Genomic DNA, 19841 nt, shown 5'->3' with positions numbered 1-19841 from the left:
AGCGCTTCACACTAAAGCTGTATATACTTAATTTCTATAGTACATTTTGCTCGAAAGCATTTAACAACTTATAACCAATTAAAAACCGTAACAGTAACTTCATTCTGCAACATAGATTTAGGCACATTCCCAGAATGCAAGTCAAGCAGATCCAATATTGCATATTAGTTCGTTAGCACCACGGAATGTAAACCCCCATAAATAACAGGAGAGATGGAACCTTGGAAAGAGATGCTCATGCGTAGATTAAGCGAGAGTTTACAGGTGAGACTACGAGATTGAACAGAAAAAGGTTACGGAAGGAATTTGCTCATCAGAAAGACCTTGGTTTCTTTCTTGAATCTTGCGGTGTTTGGAAATCTTCTGATGCTTGGAGGTAGCGAGTTTCAGATTCTCTGAGCTTCCCCCCAAAATTGTTTGTTATACGTTTTATTCTTCGGGAACATGGGAGGCTTCAGAAGTAGATCACTGGCGCTCCTGGAAACTCTGATTACACCAGAAATCACCAATTTCTGAGCTAAACACCTTGGTGTATTGAGGTGTAAAGCTTTGTGTATGATACATGCTATTTTGAGTTGAATTCTGGCTTCGTATGGTAGCGAGTTCAGGGCCTTTAGGTGAGGAGAGATGAGGTCGAATTTATTTTGAACCTGTTATAAGACTTGTTGCTGCATTGAGGCAGGCTTTTAGAGGAGCCGTTGTGATCTTGGGAAGCCCTGAAAGAGTAGTGCATCTGTATTCAATCCTCGAGATTACTAATGCCTGAACTGCCATTCTGTGGTCTGCTGTTTCAATGAATGGTCTCAATTTCCTAATGTAATTCAAGTGAAAATGTGCATTCTTAGATAACGAGTTGATGTGGGCTGGCATGTTCACGCTCTGATCAACAGTAATTCCTAGTAATTTGGTTGAATCCACAATGTTCGGGTGCAGTTAAGTCCGGTGATAGAGTTGGTCCATTCTTTTACATTGGGCGAAATTTTGGTGGGAGATATTAGAAGGAATTCTGCTTTTTGCACGTTTAGTTTGAGCTGATTACTAGTTAACCATAAGATCCTTGCCCTTAATGCCCGATTTATTGACTTGATCTCCTCCAAAGATGAAAACTTAATGTAAATCTGAGTGTCATCAGCGTACATGTGGAAAAAGATGTTGGAAAGGCGGAGTATATCTATTAATGGTTCCATATATAGGTTGAATAGTGGGGGAAGATACTGACAGGCTATGATTCACCAGACATATCTGTGTTCTGTTCCCCAAGAAAGACTTGAACCATTCTAGAAAGTTCCCTGAAAAGCACATCATATTTTCCATACATTCTAGCAACAGCTCATGATTGACTGTCGAATGCTGATGATAGGTCAAGAAGGATTAAAAGACATGTTTTGATCTGGTCAAGGGTATTTTCTTGAACAAATGATGTAGATGATTTAGACTCAATATTTCTTCTCACTGGTACATGGAAATTGTTTGAATTCAAATAATGCTAACAATGGAAAGCTCCTCTAACAGTTAATCATTATATTTTACATAAATAGGGGTAGTACGCATTACTCCAATAATCAATTATCAGAAAGGAATCAGCAAACATCAGTCAATTTCTGCCTCCGTACCGCAATGTTGATGGAGCTGCATTTAAAAAAAGTTTCCAGATTAAGACAAATTTGTGAAAAAAGTAACAGTAATTGCAATAAAAGTCTACTCCATGCTTGCACTTCACATCTAACAAGGATTTCAGACTCTTGGCCGAGTCCAAGCTGAAGATGTAAACCATGGGGACATGTTATTCCACTGCATTTTTAATTTCACCATTGGGTGGTAAGATCCTCTTGACATTGGTGGGGAACGCGGGCAAGGGGATTCCATCTCTCGATATGTTTTGAGTAGATTTTGGCTATAATATACTGGAGAATACAAAGTTGATTTGCTATTTGATCATGGTATTTTTAATGCAAATTATGAATTTCTAGATCAAGACTGCTTAGAAACGCTTGTACCAGGATATTAATCTCTCTGAGAAAATAAAATAATCAAACTGCTCCACACGTTTACAATGGCATTGAGGCCATATAGTCTTTCAATTCTCACTAAAGTCATCATAATAGGAGGGTAATTAAAAAAACTAATAACATTAGCTAGATATAAGATAGGTGCTAACACGCCCTTTCAACTTATCTCTTCTGGCTCTGCTACCGCTGCTATGAACGCTAGATTCTGCCTTCTGTTCCACTGGATAATGGATGTACAGTTGTGGGTGTCGCCATTTGTCAGTGGAGCATGTTTACGGAGGGGGATCTATCAGACACGTAAAACTCCATTCTTTGTACCACACGTAATGGATCAATGTAATAAGCAATGATTAGAATCTGGGTCGCATGGTTTCACTGAGGATAACTTTACCATTAGATTGCCAGCTGGCCTACATATCAGCCTCCTGAATGAGTTAAGAAATGCTTGTGGTGCATAACTGGATCTGCCTCTGAACATTTTAATGTGTGCGTTTAGGTTCTACAGTAGGGCATAAGTAAAGGGGAACTCCCAGTACACATGCGAGCATCTCCAACAGATAAAAAATGTGTTCTAATTAGGCACGGCTGGATCTACTACTAGTGCAAACCTGTCTCTGAGGTGCATTCTGACTGAAAGTGGCCCTCATGAACCAATACTAAGACATTACTTAATCTGTGACCAAAACCATCCTTATCACAGAGGAACCCACCCAATGCCATCTGTAGTAGCCTCCCATATTCCCTAGGGATCTCAAACTTTCTAGCAAGATGACCAACCATTTCATCACATGGTACCCAAGCAAACACTTCTGAAGAGGCTGAAATCTATGCTGAATAAGTCTTGGGAAGCACATTTGAACAGCCAACGCCATTATTTCGAAATGCATTTCCACTCACCATTTGTTCAGACTTTTCCGCCTTGTCCTTAATATCCTTAATTTTACCAAAGAGTTGTTGGATAGCTTTCTGTGCCTCCTCCAAAGCCTGAAACAAGCAAAATGAATCATTCAGATTAAGGAGTCTTCTGGGAATTTATCATAAATTGACAGCATTATTTAAAAATCGGAATCAGATTGCTATTCCTATAGACTAAAATTACCTGTGGCCTCGTGGAATCAGCAATATATCTCATGTGGTACAAGGGTTTACATTTTCCTTGAAAGGGAGCAGTGACACTGGGCAATCTGGCAAACAAACATTTGTGAGTCTCTAGCACTCACGATTGTCAGAAATTAAAGTAATTTAGATCTTTACATTATTTCCTAAAATCATTCTCAACTCAAAGAGGCAATGGGAGGCAGTGCCATACTGAGGAGACATGACAGTGCAGGGACTGCTCAACAAAGCACTGGGATCTTACAGGATTAGCAAGAGGCTGGTTGTAGGGGGCCAGCTTTATATGAACGTAAGAAAGTCATATTTTGCCCTATCCTCTCACCGATCCTCCTCCTCTGGAATTATATTTTCAATAAATCACACATGGCTTTCAAGACATGCAGTGATCAGAAATGTCCTACTTATGTCCCAAGCTGGACACTGATCAAAGTAGAAGGAAGAGATCTGGGGAACATTCATACATGCAGTGAACATAGAGCAAAAAATGTGGTGAAGCAGCAGGGATTGAAAAGTTATTTCGGAAACCTCAAAAGCCAATCTCGATAATTTGCAGCCCAGAAGTGTGAGTGATTCAAAATATGTTAGGAGTAAGTGGGATCTCCATATTTAAATACTTCAAGCCTTAGATATCATCCCGATGTTGTGTCCAAATTTGTGTCACCAAACTGGATGAAGTTAAATGTCAACAAAACCGGAAATTGTATTCAGGGAGTCACTAAACCTCTTGAAAACGTTACCGATTCAGGAATCATTGCAGAAATTAAGGGCCCATGAGACCACAATATGCAGGTAAATGTGGTGTAATGTGTATTCTTTCCTGCAGAACCTCAGGAGACAAATTATCTGCATGTTTCACAAGCATTTGATGGTAGTGTTCGATATTTTCACCTAAACTTTTTGAACTAACTGCATTATGCCCAACAGGATTGCGCTGCAAGAACACATTTGAACTACTTTGGCAATGATGCATTGGATTCTGAAGAGAGGGAGTGAGTTTCAATGCACAGGGCATGACATGCATATCTCGTAACATGATATATTTTGATCTTCAGTTTCACCCCATATATACATTCTGGTTCTCTAAGGTCAGTGTTGCAATTAAAGAAAGCCAAGTAGTCCATAAGATGTGGTCCAAGATCTTAGCTTTATTCTTTAGATAGGATCCACAACAAGCTCAGATTAGGCCTTGATTAATATCCATTGATGCCCCACCAGGAGCAGCCTCCCTGCTGCTCAGCCCATCTCCAACTGATCTTTGCTTCCACTCAAACACACTCAACATTCCGATGACATCACACAGACTGAGCAGCAAGGCAAGGACAGCAACAGAGAGCAGATGCATTATAAACTTCCTAGATTACAACACATCCCCCCCTCATCAAATTAGTGAAAATATGAACATGCAAAAACAATGTACTTTTGTGCAAATTGTGAAGATAGTAAAATGCAAAAACCAAGTACATTATGCAACAAGGCCAAATAAATAAACTGTGCGAAGATAGAAAAACACACATCCCAAAAACCAATGAGCTTCAAGTAAAAACTTGAAAAGGGTAACATTGCATCCCCTGACAAACAAATCAAGATGATAAAAAGATAAACAATTTCTACGCGTGCGCTCCCATGACGCACAGACCAACCATTCTCACCAAGTAACCTATTAAAGGGTACAACCAGACATACGTCTGAGAAGGCTCACATTAGGAGTCTTCTAACGTGCATACTGATAACACGCAGACCAACACCTCACACGAGGTAACCAATAACCCAAAGGTAAAACCAGACAGTAGAGTCTGAGAAGCCTTGACAAAGGTCTTCTAATGTGCGCACCCACCACGCACAGGCCAACACTTCACACAAGTAACCAAAACTCATGGGTAAAACCAGACAGGTAAGTCCGAGAAGCCTTAGTAAGGATCTTCTTACGTGCGCACCCATAACACACAGACCGACACCTCACACGAGGCAACCACCAACTCATGGGTAATAACAGACAGGTAAGTCTGAGAAGACTTAAACAAAGGTCTTCTTACGTGTGCACCCATAACACACAGACCGAGACCTCACTCGAGGTAACCACTAACAAATGGTAAAACCAGACAGGTAAGTCTGAGAAGACTCACATTAAGAATCTTCTAACGTGCGTACTCAAACACACAGACCAACACCTCGCACATGGCAAAGTTAACAAAACATACACTAACACAACCAAAGACACTATACTCACTTTCTCCCTCTTATTGAACATACTAAAAACAAGGACAACCCTCATAATCACCAACTCACAGGAATGGAAACACATAACACTTCCCCTACCTCACCCATTTACGCACTACAGTGCAGTAACATTCGCAGGACTTGGAAGGTAACACAAACACCCTCCTCTTCTGCAAAAAGCACAGGACTTAGGACATATACAATCCCTCACCTACACACACCTAACACCATAAACTGGTGATGACAAATACCAGACAACGTTCACTTATTCTTGAAAGAGCATGTCTTGAAAAAACATGTAATCAAAACGAAAGAATAAGGATAGCATTAAACATTACAGCACAAACTCCAATATCACATTAAAGAAATATAACCAAACAGTCACGTGACCGGTGAGCGACTTCTCACCCGAGGCTCACAGGTGCCAAAAAAAACTCCTCCCAGTGACTTTTCCGTTCTTGCTGCAACACAAGACAAAAAAAAAACTTTCAAATTGGCTGCCAACTTAGCTCTGGACTTGTAACATTCCATCTCTAAATTTTAGTCAGAAAAAACGGCGATCAGAGTTTTACAACAAGAGTTAACAAAGAAATCTTCCCTGCTACTCCGTGTCTAGCCGCTCCATTTCTTGCGATACTGCGTAACCCCGCTCCACTGAATGCGCTTCTGCATCACGGGAAAGTCCCCTCTCTTACAATCGGCCGTGAATCTCAAAATGCTGGCACGTAGGTGACGGCGCGCCGGATGGCTCACGGCTCGTCGTCGCATGCAGGCTATGCGCTTATTGAAGTGGATCCATGGCAACCTCTCCGCTGACCAGCTCACAGGTACTTCTGCGCGCGCTACCCAGGCACGAGCGACGCTTTCAAATACCAACGTAACAGTCAACCGCAATTAATGTGACGCTTGAAAATGCTTAAGATAGACGTATAAAAATACCTTCACTGTTCAATAAATCCAACACTCCTTCCTCCAGATATCCGCCGGTTCACACTTCAGTTGTCTTGATCTATTACAGGACATGTATCCAACACATCCAAAGTACCACGAGAAATGTGCAGCAGCACGTCAGCTCTCTCCTCCAAGCCTCACACAAGGAAGGTGCGGGGAAACGATCGTGTGCCAGACTGCCTAGACCACAAATGGCTCAAAGAGACTCCATCATAGTCAAAAACATATCCAAGGTTATACACTCCAATCTTGGTGCTTACTTCCACACACAGGCAATTTACCGCTAAACGCCCACAGCACCTCTTTTGATGTGTAATTTAAATTAAACTTGAGTTTCAGGCCAAAAGTATCTTCAGATGTCCAGAGTCTTGCTCTTCCGAAGCAGGTTACAGCAGGCCAATACAGAGACAATGTAGCAGGAACTGGCACCTTGAGTTGTGGGCGACCGTTGACAGGGTCACTGGTGGGGCATCAGGGTTGCCAGGTTCCTTCAAATCCAGATGATTCACTTACAGAAATTGATTTCTTCACTTTTAAAAGTCCAATCAGCACACAGGTTCTTCTAACTCGTCGCCAGTGTTGCAATTAAAGAAAGCCAAGTAGTCCATAAGATGTGGTCCAAGATCTTAGCTTTATTCTTTAGATAGGATCCACAACAAGCTCAGATTAGGCCTTGATTAATATCCATTGATGCCCCACCAGGAGCAGCCTCCCTGCTGCTCAGCCCATCTCCAACTGATCTTTGCTTCCACTCAAACACACTCAACATTCCGATGACATCACACAGACTGAGCAGCAAGGCAAGGACAGCAACAGAGAGTAGATGCATTATAAACTTCCTAGATTACAACAGTCATCTTTTGAGCTATTAATTCTTCAGTGCCATTACTCAGCCGGACCATTCCTTTTCAGTTTATGTGGTAATCTTATGGAGCCTCCTTATTGTATCCATTAAATACTTTGAGATGAACCTTTTCTTTTTGCAAAAGCTTAAGTCCTGTGTTTCCTCACATCGGCATCCCTTTCATATTCTCCAGCTGCCTAGTGAGGACAGAACTGAGAATCTGCAGGTGGCACTTTACAAAACCATAACATTGAACTCTTAATTAATGATATACCAAATATCACTGTTGGTTTGCTTCTTGACAGATGTCTCTCCAGAGGGGACTTTTTCTTTGCAGTGCGCTAGTTATCAAATTATATAAATAAATGTAGAGTATTAAATTGTAATGCATGCTTTACAATAGCTGTACCAGCGCTAACAGTCTACTGATAAAAGCATTGTTCATGAGTTGGCAAAACTAAGACAACATGACCATGGTAGAGCATCTATTGGCTAAGTACTGCCATCTGCATAAATATAAAAAAGTCCAAAGCAGTGAAAAAAATCTGTAACAATTTGTCTTTTCCTTTTATTTCAAAACCTTTATATAGAGATTTGAGAGAGACAAATACAGATGCAATAAAGGTGAACAAAACGTAAATAGAAATAAGCAGCATGATGTCAACAATCATACATATCTCCAAATTTAATATACACAAATTTTGTATACTACAAGTTCACGTGTGAGTATGTCTCCGCTTGAATTGCGGAGTCAGTTTAAGTTACTTTCTGTGCTTAAGTTGTTTGGAGATGTGAAATCTTGTTTTGGAGTTGTTTCAAGGGAATGTTTTATGATATACATATTTGTCAAGTTTCTCTCACATATGACGTGCAGAGGGAAGCCAGTAAGAATGGGACTGTGCAATATTATCTGCTCTCTCAATGTGGCGTAATTATTCCCTCCAAGCATGGATGGAGACGTCTAAAAATTCCCACTTACAAAGAATTCATTTAATAATTATAGTGAGCACTACATCGATTAAGTGATGAATTTAAATTGGTTTACATATTATCCTGTAAACTGAATGCCATTCTTTTGAAGCTTAAGGTTATTGAACTTTGGAAATCTTTCTTCATAAATTCTTTGATGCCATGCCTGAAGTCAGGAAAGAGGGAACAATAAAAAAAAAAAAAAAAATTATGTTTTCTATTCCCCCACTGCAATTCCAAAATGTACTATTATCCATCAGATTTTGTTTGAACAATTTAATTGGAGTCAAGAAAGTTCTATGTAAAAACAAATTCCGCTTAGGCTAAGGAAGGTGCTTTCCAAATTGTATCCAAAATGGCTTTTGGGATATGTTCCATGTCAATTTGTTGTATTGCATTAAATTAGACAATTTGGGACGAAGATTCTGATGTATTTGCAATACTAAATGACTGCTTTTATGAAGCATAGGGATTAAGATAGATAAAGAGACGTTAAGGTCTAGGTATTTTATCCTCATTGTAACAACTTTTAAATTTAGGGGATTGTAGAATACCTTGTTATGTACTAATTGCTGTAGATTAATGAAATATTTGGGATCCTGTTGGGTACCAGAAGATGTGACATAGTAGTTTTCCTATTTTAGTCATTTTTCCTTCGAGACTGATGCACTATCAATCTTTATTCTTTTGTTTGACCAAAGTAAGGCTAAAGTTGGGTGCATTTGATTTTGACTTCTATTTAATTTATATATTTGAAGAAGGACCTCTTAGTATCCAAGATTAGGCCTTTAAGGGATTCATTTTGTTTGTCATTGTAATGGCAGGTAGCTGTAAATGATATAGTAGTCTTTTCTCAATCTCATGTCAAAGATGGGGGAAATGGGCCTGTATCCCCCAATAACTCTTTTTTGCAGAGGATATATAGAGGTCTCACTTCTGACTTATTTTTTATTGAATATATATCCAGACACTTTTGTGTATTTATCCATTGGTTCCTTAATGCCAGAATTGAAATATCACCCCTTTTTCTTTTATTATCGTCAGCATAGACAGGCAACTTATTGAAAGTCACTCCTTTGATTAGAGTTTGATTATATAGATTAAAGTAGTGGTTCTATTACACATAGGAAGAGTGACGGAAACAGCAGGCATCTCTGAATTGTGCCTTGTTCTACTTTTAATGAATCAGAAACTGCACCTGCTGTTCGTAATTCTTTCATTGGGCTAGAATACAGAGCCATGATCTTTTTGATGAACTTCTTTCCTAAACCAAATATATTTAAGGTAATGTTAAGAAAGGGCAGGCCACTTTGTCAAAAGCCTCTTCTGCATCCAAAGCTATACCTTCAGTGTGTGTGTTTGAAAATATGGGTTTCTGTGGGATATAAGAGAAAACCTGTTTACTGTCAGTCACAATTCTGTTTTGTAAATCCTGTCTGTGACGGGTGTATCAGTTTTGGTAGGATATCATTTAGCCTTTGTCAAGAATTTTAACATAAATATAACAGTTGATTTTTATTAGGAATAACAGTCTGCAGTTTCTGGTCAAGGTATCCCTTCTCCTCTTTAGGTAATAAAACCATCATTGCTTCCACAGAAGTACCACACATTTCTACCGTTTTTTTTATTTTCTTTTTTAATGAATGAACATGTCTAAGAGAGAAGATGATGAATGTTAAAATTAATTTATAAAATTGAGCTACAAAGAAGTCTCGACCTGGGGATTTGCCAACTTTGAAACTCTTAATTATTCAGATTATTTCTTCCCTTGTAATCGATTTATCAAGAAATGGTGCATCTTCCTCTGAGAGTGCTGAGAGGTGAATTCTATCTTGGTATAGTTTATAGAATAATTATTCAGATAGGCAGATTTTTGGAGAATAGATTTTCATAGAACTCATTAAAAACTTTTTTTTTGTTCGGATAATTTAAATTGTACGTAATTCACTAAAATCTTGCCAACTTTGTTAAACTCAAGGTTATATTGCTTCTTCTTGTTTGACAAACATTCCCACTCTATTACTTAGGGTCTTGTTATATTCATATGTACTCTTCTTTATTGAATCTAATAATCAATTGTACTTTGAATGTCAATTTAAAAGTCTAATTGTTTTATTTCTTGTTCTAATTTTTCAATTACTCTTTGTTAAGTTTAGACTTCAGATCGATAAGAAACCCTCTTATGTAAGCTTTAGAAGAATGCAAACACAAGGAGATGATGGACGGAGCGCTGAACCTTTTCAGACACTCACCCCCAGTCTCAGATCTGGGTTGAATCCATCACCGTTCTTTAGCTCACTTCGCCACCCCAGTTCAGACACAGCTATATGTAAATCAGTCTTGACCCGGTGCCTCATGGGAACAGTCCAGCCAGAACTGCCAAGCAATGTCTTCCCTGGACCCGGAAACAAGCATCCTGGGACTGGATTCGGGCTAACAGCCGTCTTCAGCCAGGCTAGCTTGAATCCGGTGGCAAAGTGAGCAAGGAACCCACGCCTGGGCATACCCTGCCATCTAGGGCGAACAAAGCAAACACAAGGAAATTAAAGATGGAGTGCTGAAACTTTTCAGACACTCCACACAACCCAGGGCTGGATTAACCATTGCAAACACAAAGAGATGATGGACGGAGAGCTGAAAGTTTTCAGATACTCAGCCCCAGTCACAGATCTGGGTTGAATCCATCATCGCTCTTTAGCTCACTTCGCCACCCCAGTTCAGACACAGCTATATGCAAATCATTCTTGACCCTGTGCCTCATGGGAACAGTCCAGCCAGAACTGCCAAGCCACGTCTTCCCTAGCCTGGTTGATGAAGGGTGTTCCCCAGAAACTGGTCCCAGGATGCTTGTGTCCGGTTCAGGAAAGACCTGGCCTGGCAGTTCGGGCTTGACTGTCCCCATGAGGCACAGGGTCAAGACTGATTTGCACATAGCTGGGTCTGAACTGAGGTGGCAAAATGAGCTGAAGAATGATGATGGATTCAACCCAGATCTGTGAAAGGCAGTGAGTATCTGAAAAGTTTCAGCACTCCGTCCATCATCTCCTTGTGTTAGCTTTAGAAGAATCCCATAATGCTTGAGGAGAGATGTCATTCGAGTTATCGGTGAAAAAAAACCTAATAGCCTCTCTGATTGTGTGAATATTTGCAGCCTTGCTTAGTGTTTCTTCATTTAACCTAAAGGATTTTTTTCGAAGATTATTACTGAACTCTAAGGTCATTTTAAAGGCAGCATTAGCTGAAATGTGTATAGGTTCTGTGTGTGTAACAGCTAATAGATGAATTTCAGAGGGTAATATGCAGTCAATCATAGAGTATGACTGCTGTGGAAAGGAGGAAAACATGAAATCACCGGTGACAGCATCTTGTAATTTCTAAGGGTCACTCAAGATCAAATTCACATGCATGAAGTGCATATTTAAGTGAGCTTTGGCAGGTCGGTAGTCACATGCTGACTGTAGCTTACTTGAGGACTTAATGTTATGCATACAAGTCAGAATGTTTATGGTGAATGTATGAGGGAAATTGTCTCTTGTAGAAAACCTAATCAAAATTCAAGGATGTCTTTAAAAATACTGGCTAGAGGAGAAAGTAAATGATGCAGGAAAAAAGTAATAAAACAAATAATTAAAGCCGCAAAATCCATACCCGAGTCACTACCCACCAGCACCCTTCCTCTGCCCCATCCTACCAAACTGAACTGTAGAGTATAAAAGACAAAGGATAAGAGACTATCGCACAGTAAAGCTAATGAACGATAATGATAAGCAAGATGTATGATCCAGGCGTTAGCTATTACTCAAACTGTATGATCTACAAACCATGCACACAGTGGTTTGTAGATCATACATCAGGCCTGCACTTGAAGCATGAACAACCCTGTGAACGAAACAGCCACCTAAGATAATTACAATAGACTCACAAATATCTCGGTTAGCCTGTATCTCACTGTGTACTTTGGAGCATTTCCTAAAATTCAAAAATTTGAGGATAGGTACAGAGGGCACAAAAATGCTTCTTGGCAGCACCCAACGTTATGTGGAATAACACAATATTAATGTGATTACTAAGAAGCAAGAGTCAAACTCGTGAAGTATCTGAGCTTAGGTGAAATACTGACACTGTGAAGCAATATAAATCTTTTTTTTTTTTTTAAACAATTTTTATTGTGTCAATCATCAAATACTATGCAGAGCTCAGTAAGCCAGAGGCCAACTGCTACATTTTACAATACAAAAATTGTGCTGACTTTTAAGAAATATAATTTACAAAAGAACATAATAATATGCGACAAAGCCCCCTCACCCCCCAATGCACTGTCATTGCACCATATCTTATGCAACACCTCCACTCCCACCACATCAATGACAAATCCCTCTGTACCATATTCTGGCTCCCTTATCCCCGAATTGCCACGTCTCACATAGAAAAAACCAAAGGAAATGATGGACGGAGTGTTGAACATTGCAAGCACTCACCCCCAGTCAACTGATCTGGGTTTAATCCATCACCGTTCTTTAGCCCACTCTGCCACCCCAGTTCAGACATGGCCATATGCAAATCAGTCTGACCCTGAGCCTCATGGGAACAGTCCAGCCCGAACTACCAAGCCATGTCTTCCCTGGACCGGAAACAAGCTTCCTAGGACCGGTTTCTGGCATTTCAGCCGTCTTCAGCCAGGCTTGCTTGAATCCAGTGGCAAAGTGAGCAAGGGACTCACGTCTGAGCATACCCTGCCAACTTATGGCGAACAAAGCAAAAACCAAAGGAAATGATGGACGGAGTGTTGAACATTGCAAGCACTCACCCCCAGTCAACTGATCTGGGTTTAATCCATCACCGTTCTTTAGCCCACTCTGCCACCCCAGTTCAGACATGGCCATATGCAAATCAGTCTGACCCTGAGCCTCATGGGAACAGTCCAGCCCGAACTACCAAGCCATGTCTTCCTGGGACCGGAAACAAGCTTCCTAGGACCGGTTTCTGGCATTTCAGCCGTCTTCAGCCAGGCTTGCTTGAATCCAGTGGCAAAGTGAGCAAGGGACTCACGTCTGAGCATACCCTGCCAACTTATGGCGAACAAAGCAAAAACCAAAGGAAATGATGGACGGAGTGTTGAACATTGCAAGCACTCACCCCCAGTCAACTGATCTGGGTTTAATCCATCACCGTTCTTTAGCCCACTCTGCCACCCCAGTTCAGACATGGCCATATGCAAATCAGTCTGACCCTGAGCCTCATGGGAACAGTCCAGCCCGAACTACCAAGCCATGTCTTCCCTGGACCGGAAACAAGCTTCCTAGGACCGGTTTCTGGCATTTCAGCCGTCTTCAGCCAGGCTTGCTTGAATCCAGTGGCAAAGTGAGCAAGGGACTCACGTCTGAGCATACCCTGCCAACTTATGGCGAACAAAGCAAAAACCAAAGGAAATGATGGACGGAGTGTTGAACATTGCAAGCACTCACCCCCAGTCAACTGATCTGGGTTTAATCCATCACCGTTCTTTAGCCCACTCTGCCACCCCAGTTCAGACATGGCCATATGCAAATCAGTCTGACCCTGAGCCTCATGGGAACAGTCCAGCCCGAACTACCAAGCCATGTCTTCCCTGGACCGGAAACAAGACGTGAGTCCCTTGCTCACTTTGCCACTGGATTCAAGCAAGCCTGGCTGAAGACGGCTGAAATGCCAGAAACCGGTCCTAGGAAGCTTGTTTCCGGTCCAGGGAAGACATGGCTTGGCAGTTCGGGCTGGACTGTTCCAATGAGGCACAGGGTCAGACTGATTTGCATATGGCCATGTCTGAACTGGGGTGGCAGAGTGGGCTAAAGAACAGTGATGGATTAAACCCAGATCAGTTGACTGGGGGTGAGTGTTTGCAATGTTCAACACTCCGTCCATCATTTCCTTTTGTTTTTGCTTTGTTCGCCATAAGTTGGCAGGGTATGCTCAGACGTGAGTCCCTTGCTCACTTTGCCACTGGATTCAAGCAAGCCTGGCTGAAGACGGCTGAAATGCCAGAAACCGGTCCTAGGAAGCTTGTTTCCGGTCCAGGGAAGACATGGCTTGGCAGTTCGGGCTGGACTGTTCCAATGAGGCACAGGGTCAGACTGATTTGCATATGGCCATGTCTGAACTGGGGTGGCAGAGTGGGCTAAAGAACAGTGATGGATTAAACCCAGATCAGTTGACTGGGGGTGAGTGTTTGCAATGTTCAACACTCCGTCCATCATTTCCTTTGGTTTTTGCTTTGTTCGCCATAAGTTGGCAGGGTATGCTCAGACGTGAGTCCCTTGCTCACTTTGCCACTGGATTCAAGCAAGCCTGGCTGAAGACGGCTGAAATGCCAGAAACCGGTCCTAGGAAGCTTGTTTCCGGTCCAGGGAAGACATGGCTTGGCAGTTCGGGCTAGACTGTTCCAATGAGGCACAGGGTCAGACTGATTTGCATATGGCCATGTCTGAACTGGGGTGGCAGAGTGGGCTAAAGAACAGTGATGGATTAAACCCAGATCAGTTGACTGGGGGTGAGTGTTTGCAATGTTCAACACTCCGTCCATCATTTCCTTTGGTTTTTGCTTTGTTCGCCATAAGTTGGCAGGGTATGCTCAGACGTGAGTCCCTTGCTCACTTTGCCACTGGATTCAAGCAAGCCTGGCTGAAGACGGCTGAAATGCCAGAAACCGGTCCTAGGAAGCTTGTTTCCGGTCCAGGGAAGACATGGCTTGGCAGTTCGGGCTGGACTGTTCCAATGAGGCACAGGGTCAGACTGATTTGCATATGGCCATGTCTGAACTGGGGTGGCAGAGTGGGCTAAAGAACAGTGATGGATTAAACCCAGATCAGTTGACTGGGGGTGAGTGTTTGCAATGTTCAACACTCCGTCCATCATTTCCTTTGGTTTTTGCTTTGTTCGCCATAAGTTGGCAGGGTATGCTCAGACGTGAGTCCCTTGCTCACTTTGCCACTGGATTCAAGCAAGCCTGGCTGAAGACGGCTGAAATGCCAGAAACCGGTCCTAGGAAGCTTGTTTCCGGTCCAGGGAAGACATGGCTTGGCAGTTCGGGCTGGACTGTTCCAATGAGGCACAGGGTCAGACTGATTTGCATATGGCCATGTCTGAACTGGGGTGGCAGAGTGGGCTAAAGAACAGTGATGGATTAAACCCAGATCAGTTGACTGGGGGTGAGTGTTTGCAACGTTCAACACTCCGTCCATCATTTCCTTTGGTTTTTGCCACGTCTCACATAGAGACAAGCTACAGGGGAAGGCCTCTATAATCCGCCCACGTTTTCCATATCTTTACATGCTTTTGGGAGCACCCCCGTGCCTTAAAGATAGGGAGTGCCAGTCCCATGTGAAAATCCAATATAAATCTACTTAATTGATTTAATTGATATTATATATTTGGCGCCAACATGGGAGCTAGTGTTAAAATCTTATGTGAACAAAGATGGACAAGAAAAAATAGGTGAAAGTTGTGATAACGTGTAAGGGATATTAAGTTAAACCATTTGAAATATGATATCAAGAGCCTTCAGCAAAGTAGAGCTATCTGTGTTATATTGGAACGTAAGAGTGACCCCAACATATGCAATTTGTATCCTTAAGGAACCTAAACCAGCTCGCAAAAGGATAGTGTGTCATGTAAAATGTTTTATCCACTGTTTGGTCAAGGAGTGATAATTTAGACAGGGATGGATTTACTTCCATCTCTGTATTGTCCATGTTGCCTAAAAAGAGAGGGCTTATTGAGTATATGAAACACTAATGTTCTTCCTTTAAATGAAATCTTGAATTTTGATGGGCCCACAAAAGAGAATGGAATATTCAGATTTCCGAGTCTTGGTCTTAATTTCAAAAGAGCTTTCCTTGCCACCATTGTGTCCTTGCAGTAGTTTTGTGAAATGTTAATCTTGGCTCTGACCCCAGTCTTCTATTCTGCAAATTCCTTTGTAGGGTACCGATTCTGGAATAAGAAGAGGTGATTTATTTTTTAATTTTGGCCCATGGTCCTCAGGCTTGCTCATTCTATCTTCATGTTTGCAGCTATTGATTGTATCGGTCTGATGTCATAAGGATGTCTGATAATTCCATCTGCATTAGATCCATATTAACCGTGGTGCTCTGAGAGAGGTTGTGCAGCTCTGATATTTCATTTTAAACATTATCCATTGTGTTGTTTATGTCAGATGCATCTTTTATCTGCAAGCCAGTATTGGGAGGGTCAGATTTTGTGCATTTAAAAAATGCTTTTGTTTCTTTCTCTGACATTGATCTTCATGGGGAGCACAGAGTACTTTATGGCAAAGTTCAAGTTTGAGCTGTTCAGTGAAAGGTCTCAGAAGGAAAGTTTTGGCTAATTATTTACCAGGATTCATTAATTACTTTTTGCAGTTCACTACTCCTTTGCTAGTTCCTGTGTCTTAAACAAAAAAGCAGGCATACCTATTGTAGCTTGGGAGCACACTCTGCAAAACAATAAATGTACAAAACACCACAGTACTCTAAACAGTACTTACAATGTAATCAATCACAAGATGGCTGATTTCGAGTTGCTAGGCAACCAAATATTTGAATTTTAAAACTACAATGTTTTTAATTCTAATCTTCCTGAATCTTCAACTATAGAAATGAGCAGGAATTTCACTAGCATAGAGTCTAACACAGCCCAAATATGTCGTAACTGACGGTTACAATACCCAACAATCACATGCTACCATCTACTGCCTTAGACATCTACTGCCTGAGACACTCATGCTTATGCTGATAAAATGGGTAGTTCAACCATTTTAGAAGATGCCTAATTGAGCTGGTAAAATCCTCTGGTCTCACCCATTAGCCATCAAGAATATTCGCTCACAAGTCAGTTATAGTAACACATTTACCAAACATAGGAAATTGCTCATTCAAGCTACTGAAAGCACGTCTTCACAAGCCAAATCAGACTCCAGTCTGAAATGCTGAAAACCTCAGAACCATTTCAGAAGTCATGAGGGGACTACTGAAATCAGCAATGCAGAACAATGGAGATTGTACACTATACATATGCTAGAAATATAGTGCTGCGTGACAATTAGAAATGAGGTGGGGGGAGGAGGGGACATAATAACCCTCCCTCAGGAATCTCTCCTACCAAACAATGGAGGCAGAAAAGCTACTAGAAACGTTATCTTTACATTCTTGATAATAGTAAACACCAAACAATGTATTTGGTAAAAAAAAAAGAGTGAGAATACCCTGACTAACATGGCACTCAGAGAGGAAAAGGCATTCTTTCCACAGACCTATAATTTGCTCACCCGAAAATAAAAAGCAGTGTTGTGGGAAATAGAATATTCTATTGGAATTTTACCATTCCTTTGCGTATTTATCACAGAAATCAGCAAGTAGCACACGAAAATATATTTTAATACACAGCATTAGACTTCACACCATTAAAAGTCGGAGCTCTGCAATAGATTTTGAAACCAAATTAACTAGATGGCAAAACAACAGTAGAGCCCTTGATCGCTCAATCAGACTTTTTCTGTCAGACCAATCATCACCCCTTGATCTCCGTTAACTTTTCTTTCAGACCAATCATCACCGCCATCACCCCTTGATTTCTCAGTCAGGCTCTCTCTATTCTCTTTCAGACTGACCATCTCAATCATCACCCCATCATCACGATCACTCAGTCAGGCTCTCTCTGTCAGACCGATCATCCCCAACATTACTCCTTGATCTCAGTCACGTTCTCTCTTTCAGACTGACCATCACTCTTTGATCGCTCAGTCAGGCTTTCCCTCTTTAAGACCAATCATCATCCCTTTAATCATCTACAACCCTCACATATTCCAACCCTATATCCAAAGCTCAGCTATAAAATGATTTACCCAACTTAAAAGTGACTCCTCATATTAAATGCCCACCATTGGACACCAGCATTACAATTACCCCAGTAAATGCAAAATTAAGTTAATCAGAATAAAAAAAACATCAGAGTAAACTAACTTGACTAGCTATATGCATTCTGCTAAAATAAAATGTGGATACGAGCAGCTGAAGCTGGCAGATATCCCTCGGAGACGAACTTGGTTCAAAAAAAAAAAAAATGAGATTTGAAAATGATGACCAATAATTCAGCTATGTAATTTTATTGATGTCAAAGAAACAAATAACATATCTTTGCCAATCACATTTAACGCAAAGCAACAAACAACTAGGCCTGGGCAAAATTATGCTGAAATAATTTTGCTTTATTCTTGATACACGAAATACCCCAAAATTACGCGATTACACCTGTTAACAATATTTTGGGCAAAAATACCTTCCCAAGAGCACAGCAACAGAACACAAAAGGCGGCTGGCTACCGCTGTATCTGTTCTGTTGCATTTGGCGCTATTTTCCTAGCGCTAATTGTGATAAAAAGTATCACAATTACTTTTGTTTACTTTTTTGAACAAGCTGAAACGGTTTAATTTATAAAATAAATAAATTATAATAATCAATACGTTTTTCTTAGGAGGCCAACGCCGGCGCTGCCGAACACGAATGCAGCCTCATGTCTCTTGCCTCCACCACGCAACATGTCCTGTCTCTCAAGTAAGCGCTCTCTGATACAGAGCATACTTTTATGCCAAACTGTTCAAAAGTGTTAACACCTAGCATACTCGGTTTGAATTGCATTACCTAGTGAGGTCTATCCACTCACCACTGCAGGGCAGACATGAATATTCACACATATATATAGATATGACACAGCCCATCAACGGTGCGAGCTGGCAGGCCAGAGGAGGAGGGCTCGCAGGAAACTGACTCACCGTACAGTCATGGACTGCCAGGGAGGTCCTCTCGCCTCCATTAGTCACGCAAAGCCTAAATGCATCTTTCAAAGGTGACCGCAGCCACTGAAAACACCTTCAGCAAACCCATAAAATCTAATCCGAGCCCAAGTCCTGCCCCAGCTATCTCCTGGGGCCAGGCAGGAATGTTTTCACTCCTGGTGACCAAGCTGGATAGAATTTCATAGCACATTTTCTAGACTAATACAAATAAATGATCTGAAATGTACTCCTCTCTTCAACCTCTCCGGCGTCCCGCTGATCTAACCCAACAGGCGAATTTCACGCATGACATACTTACACTTTTACCTGTAGACAACCCCATGTCTGACCCAGAGGATTACAGGCCTTGTGTTATTTATTTTCTACAACTGAACAAGTTGGTGTGAGGTGCCTGGCCCGGATTGCCCTCTTTAAAAATAAAAGATCACTTGTATATCCAGTCAAACACATACTAGTTCTATGCTAGAATGAGTAAAGAATACATCTACACATTTTTCTACCATGGGCTCTGTTAAAAAGCAAACCACAGGCACTGCGAACGGCTCCAATGTACCGTAAAGAAGCTTGTAATGGGACGATTCTGCAAATTCCCAGATTTGAGGGTGAACGTGAGGGGGACCCCACTATAACCCCAGAAGACTTGTTCAAAGCCAACAGGGAACATCTGCTTCGACCTCAGGCTCGCACACATCAAGAAGAGTTTCTCAGATTTCCCCACATGATGCAGGAGAAGCCAAAGGCCCTTCTGGAAGCCATGAAGAGACCTGGTATTCGAGCTAGAGCTGGTGAACCGCAAAAGAACTAGACCAAAGAATCCAAGAATCCAACAACGTTTTCATCGCAGCAGCCCTGAAACATGGCACATCAACAGATACCTTTCAGAAAACAAACTCTGACACAGACTCA

General features: G+C 41.4%; 1 protein-coding gene across 1 annotated transcript in view; it reads right to left on the bottom strand.

Moving 5' to 3' along the window:
• Positions 1 to 19841, bottom strand: part of VPS53 (VPS53 subunit of GARP complex) — an 898950-nt gene that overhangs the window by 668701 nt on the left and 210408 nt on the right. The window contains exon 5 of the mRNA XM_085649360.1: positions 2907 to 2993. Within this exon, the coding sequence (XP_085505486.1) occupies positions 2907 to 2993 (87 nt within the window). The remainder of the gene's footprint in view (positions 1 to 2906; positions 2994 to 19841) is intronic.

The sequence above is a fragment of the Triturus cristatus genome, chromosome 3_2 (genome assembly GCF_964204655.1).
Source record: "Triturus cristatus chromosome 3_2, aTriCri1.1, whole genome shotgun sequence".
Classification (NCBI taxonomy): Eukaryota; Metazoa; Chordata; class Amphibia; order Caudata; family Salamandridae; genus Triturus; species Triturus cristatus.
This window is presented reverse-complemented; position numbering and strand designations above follow the sequence as displayed.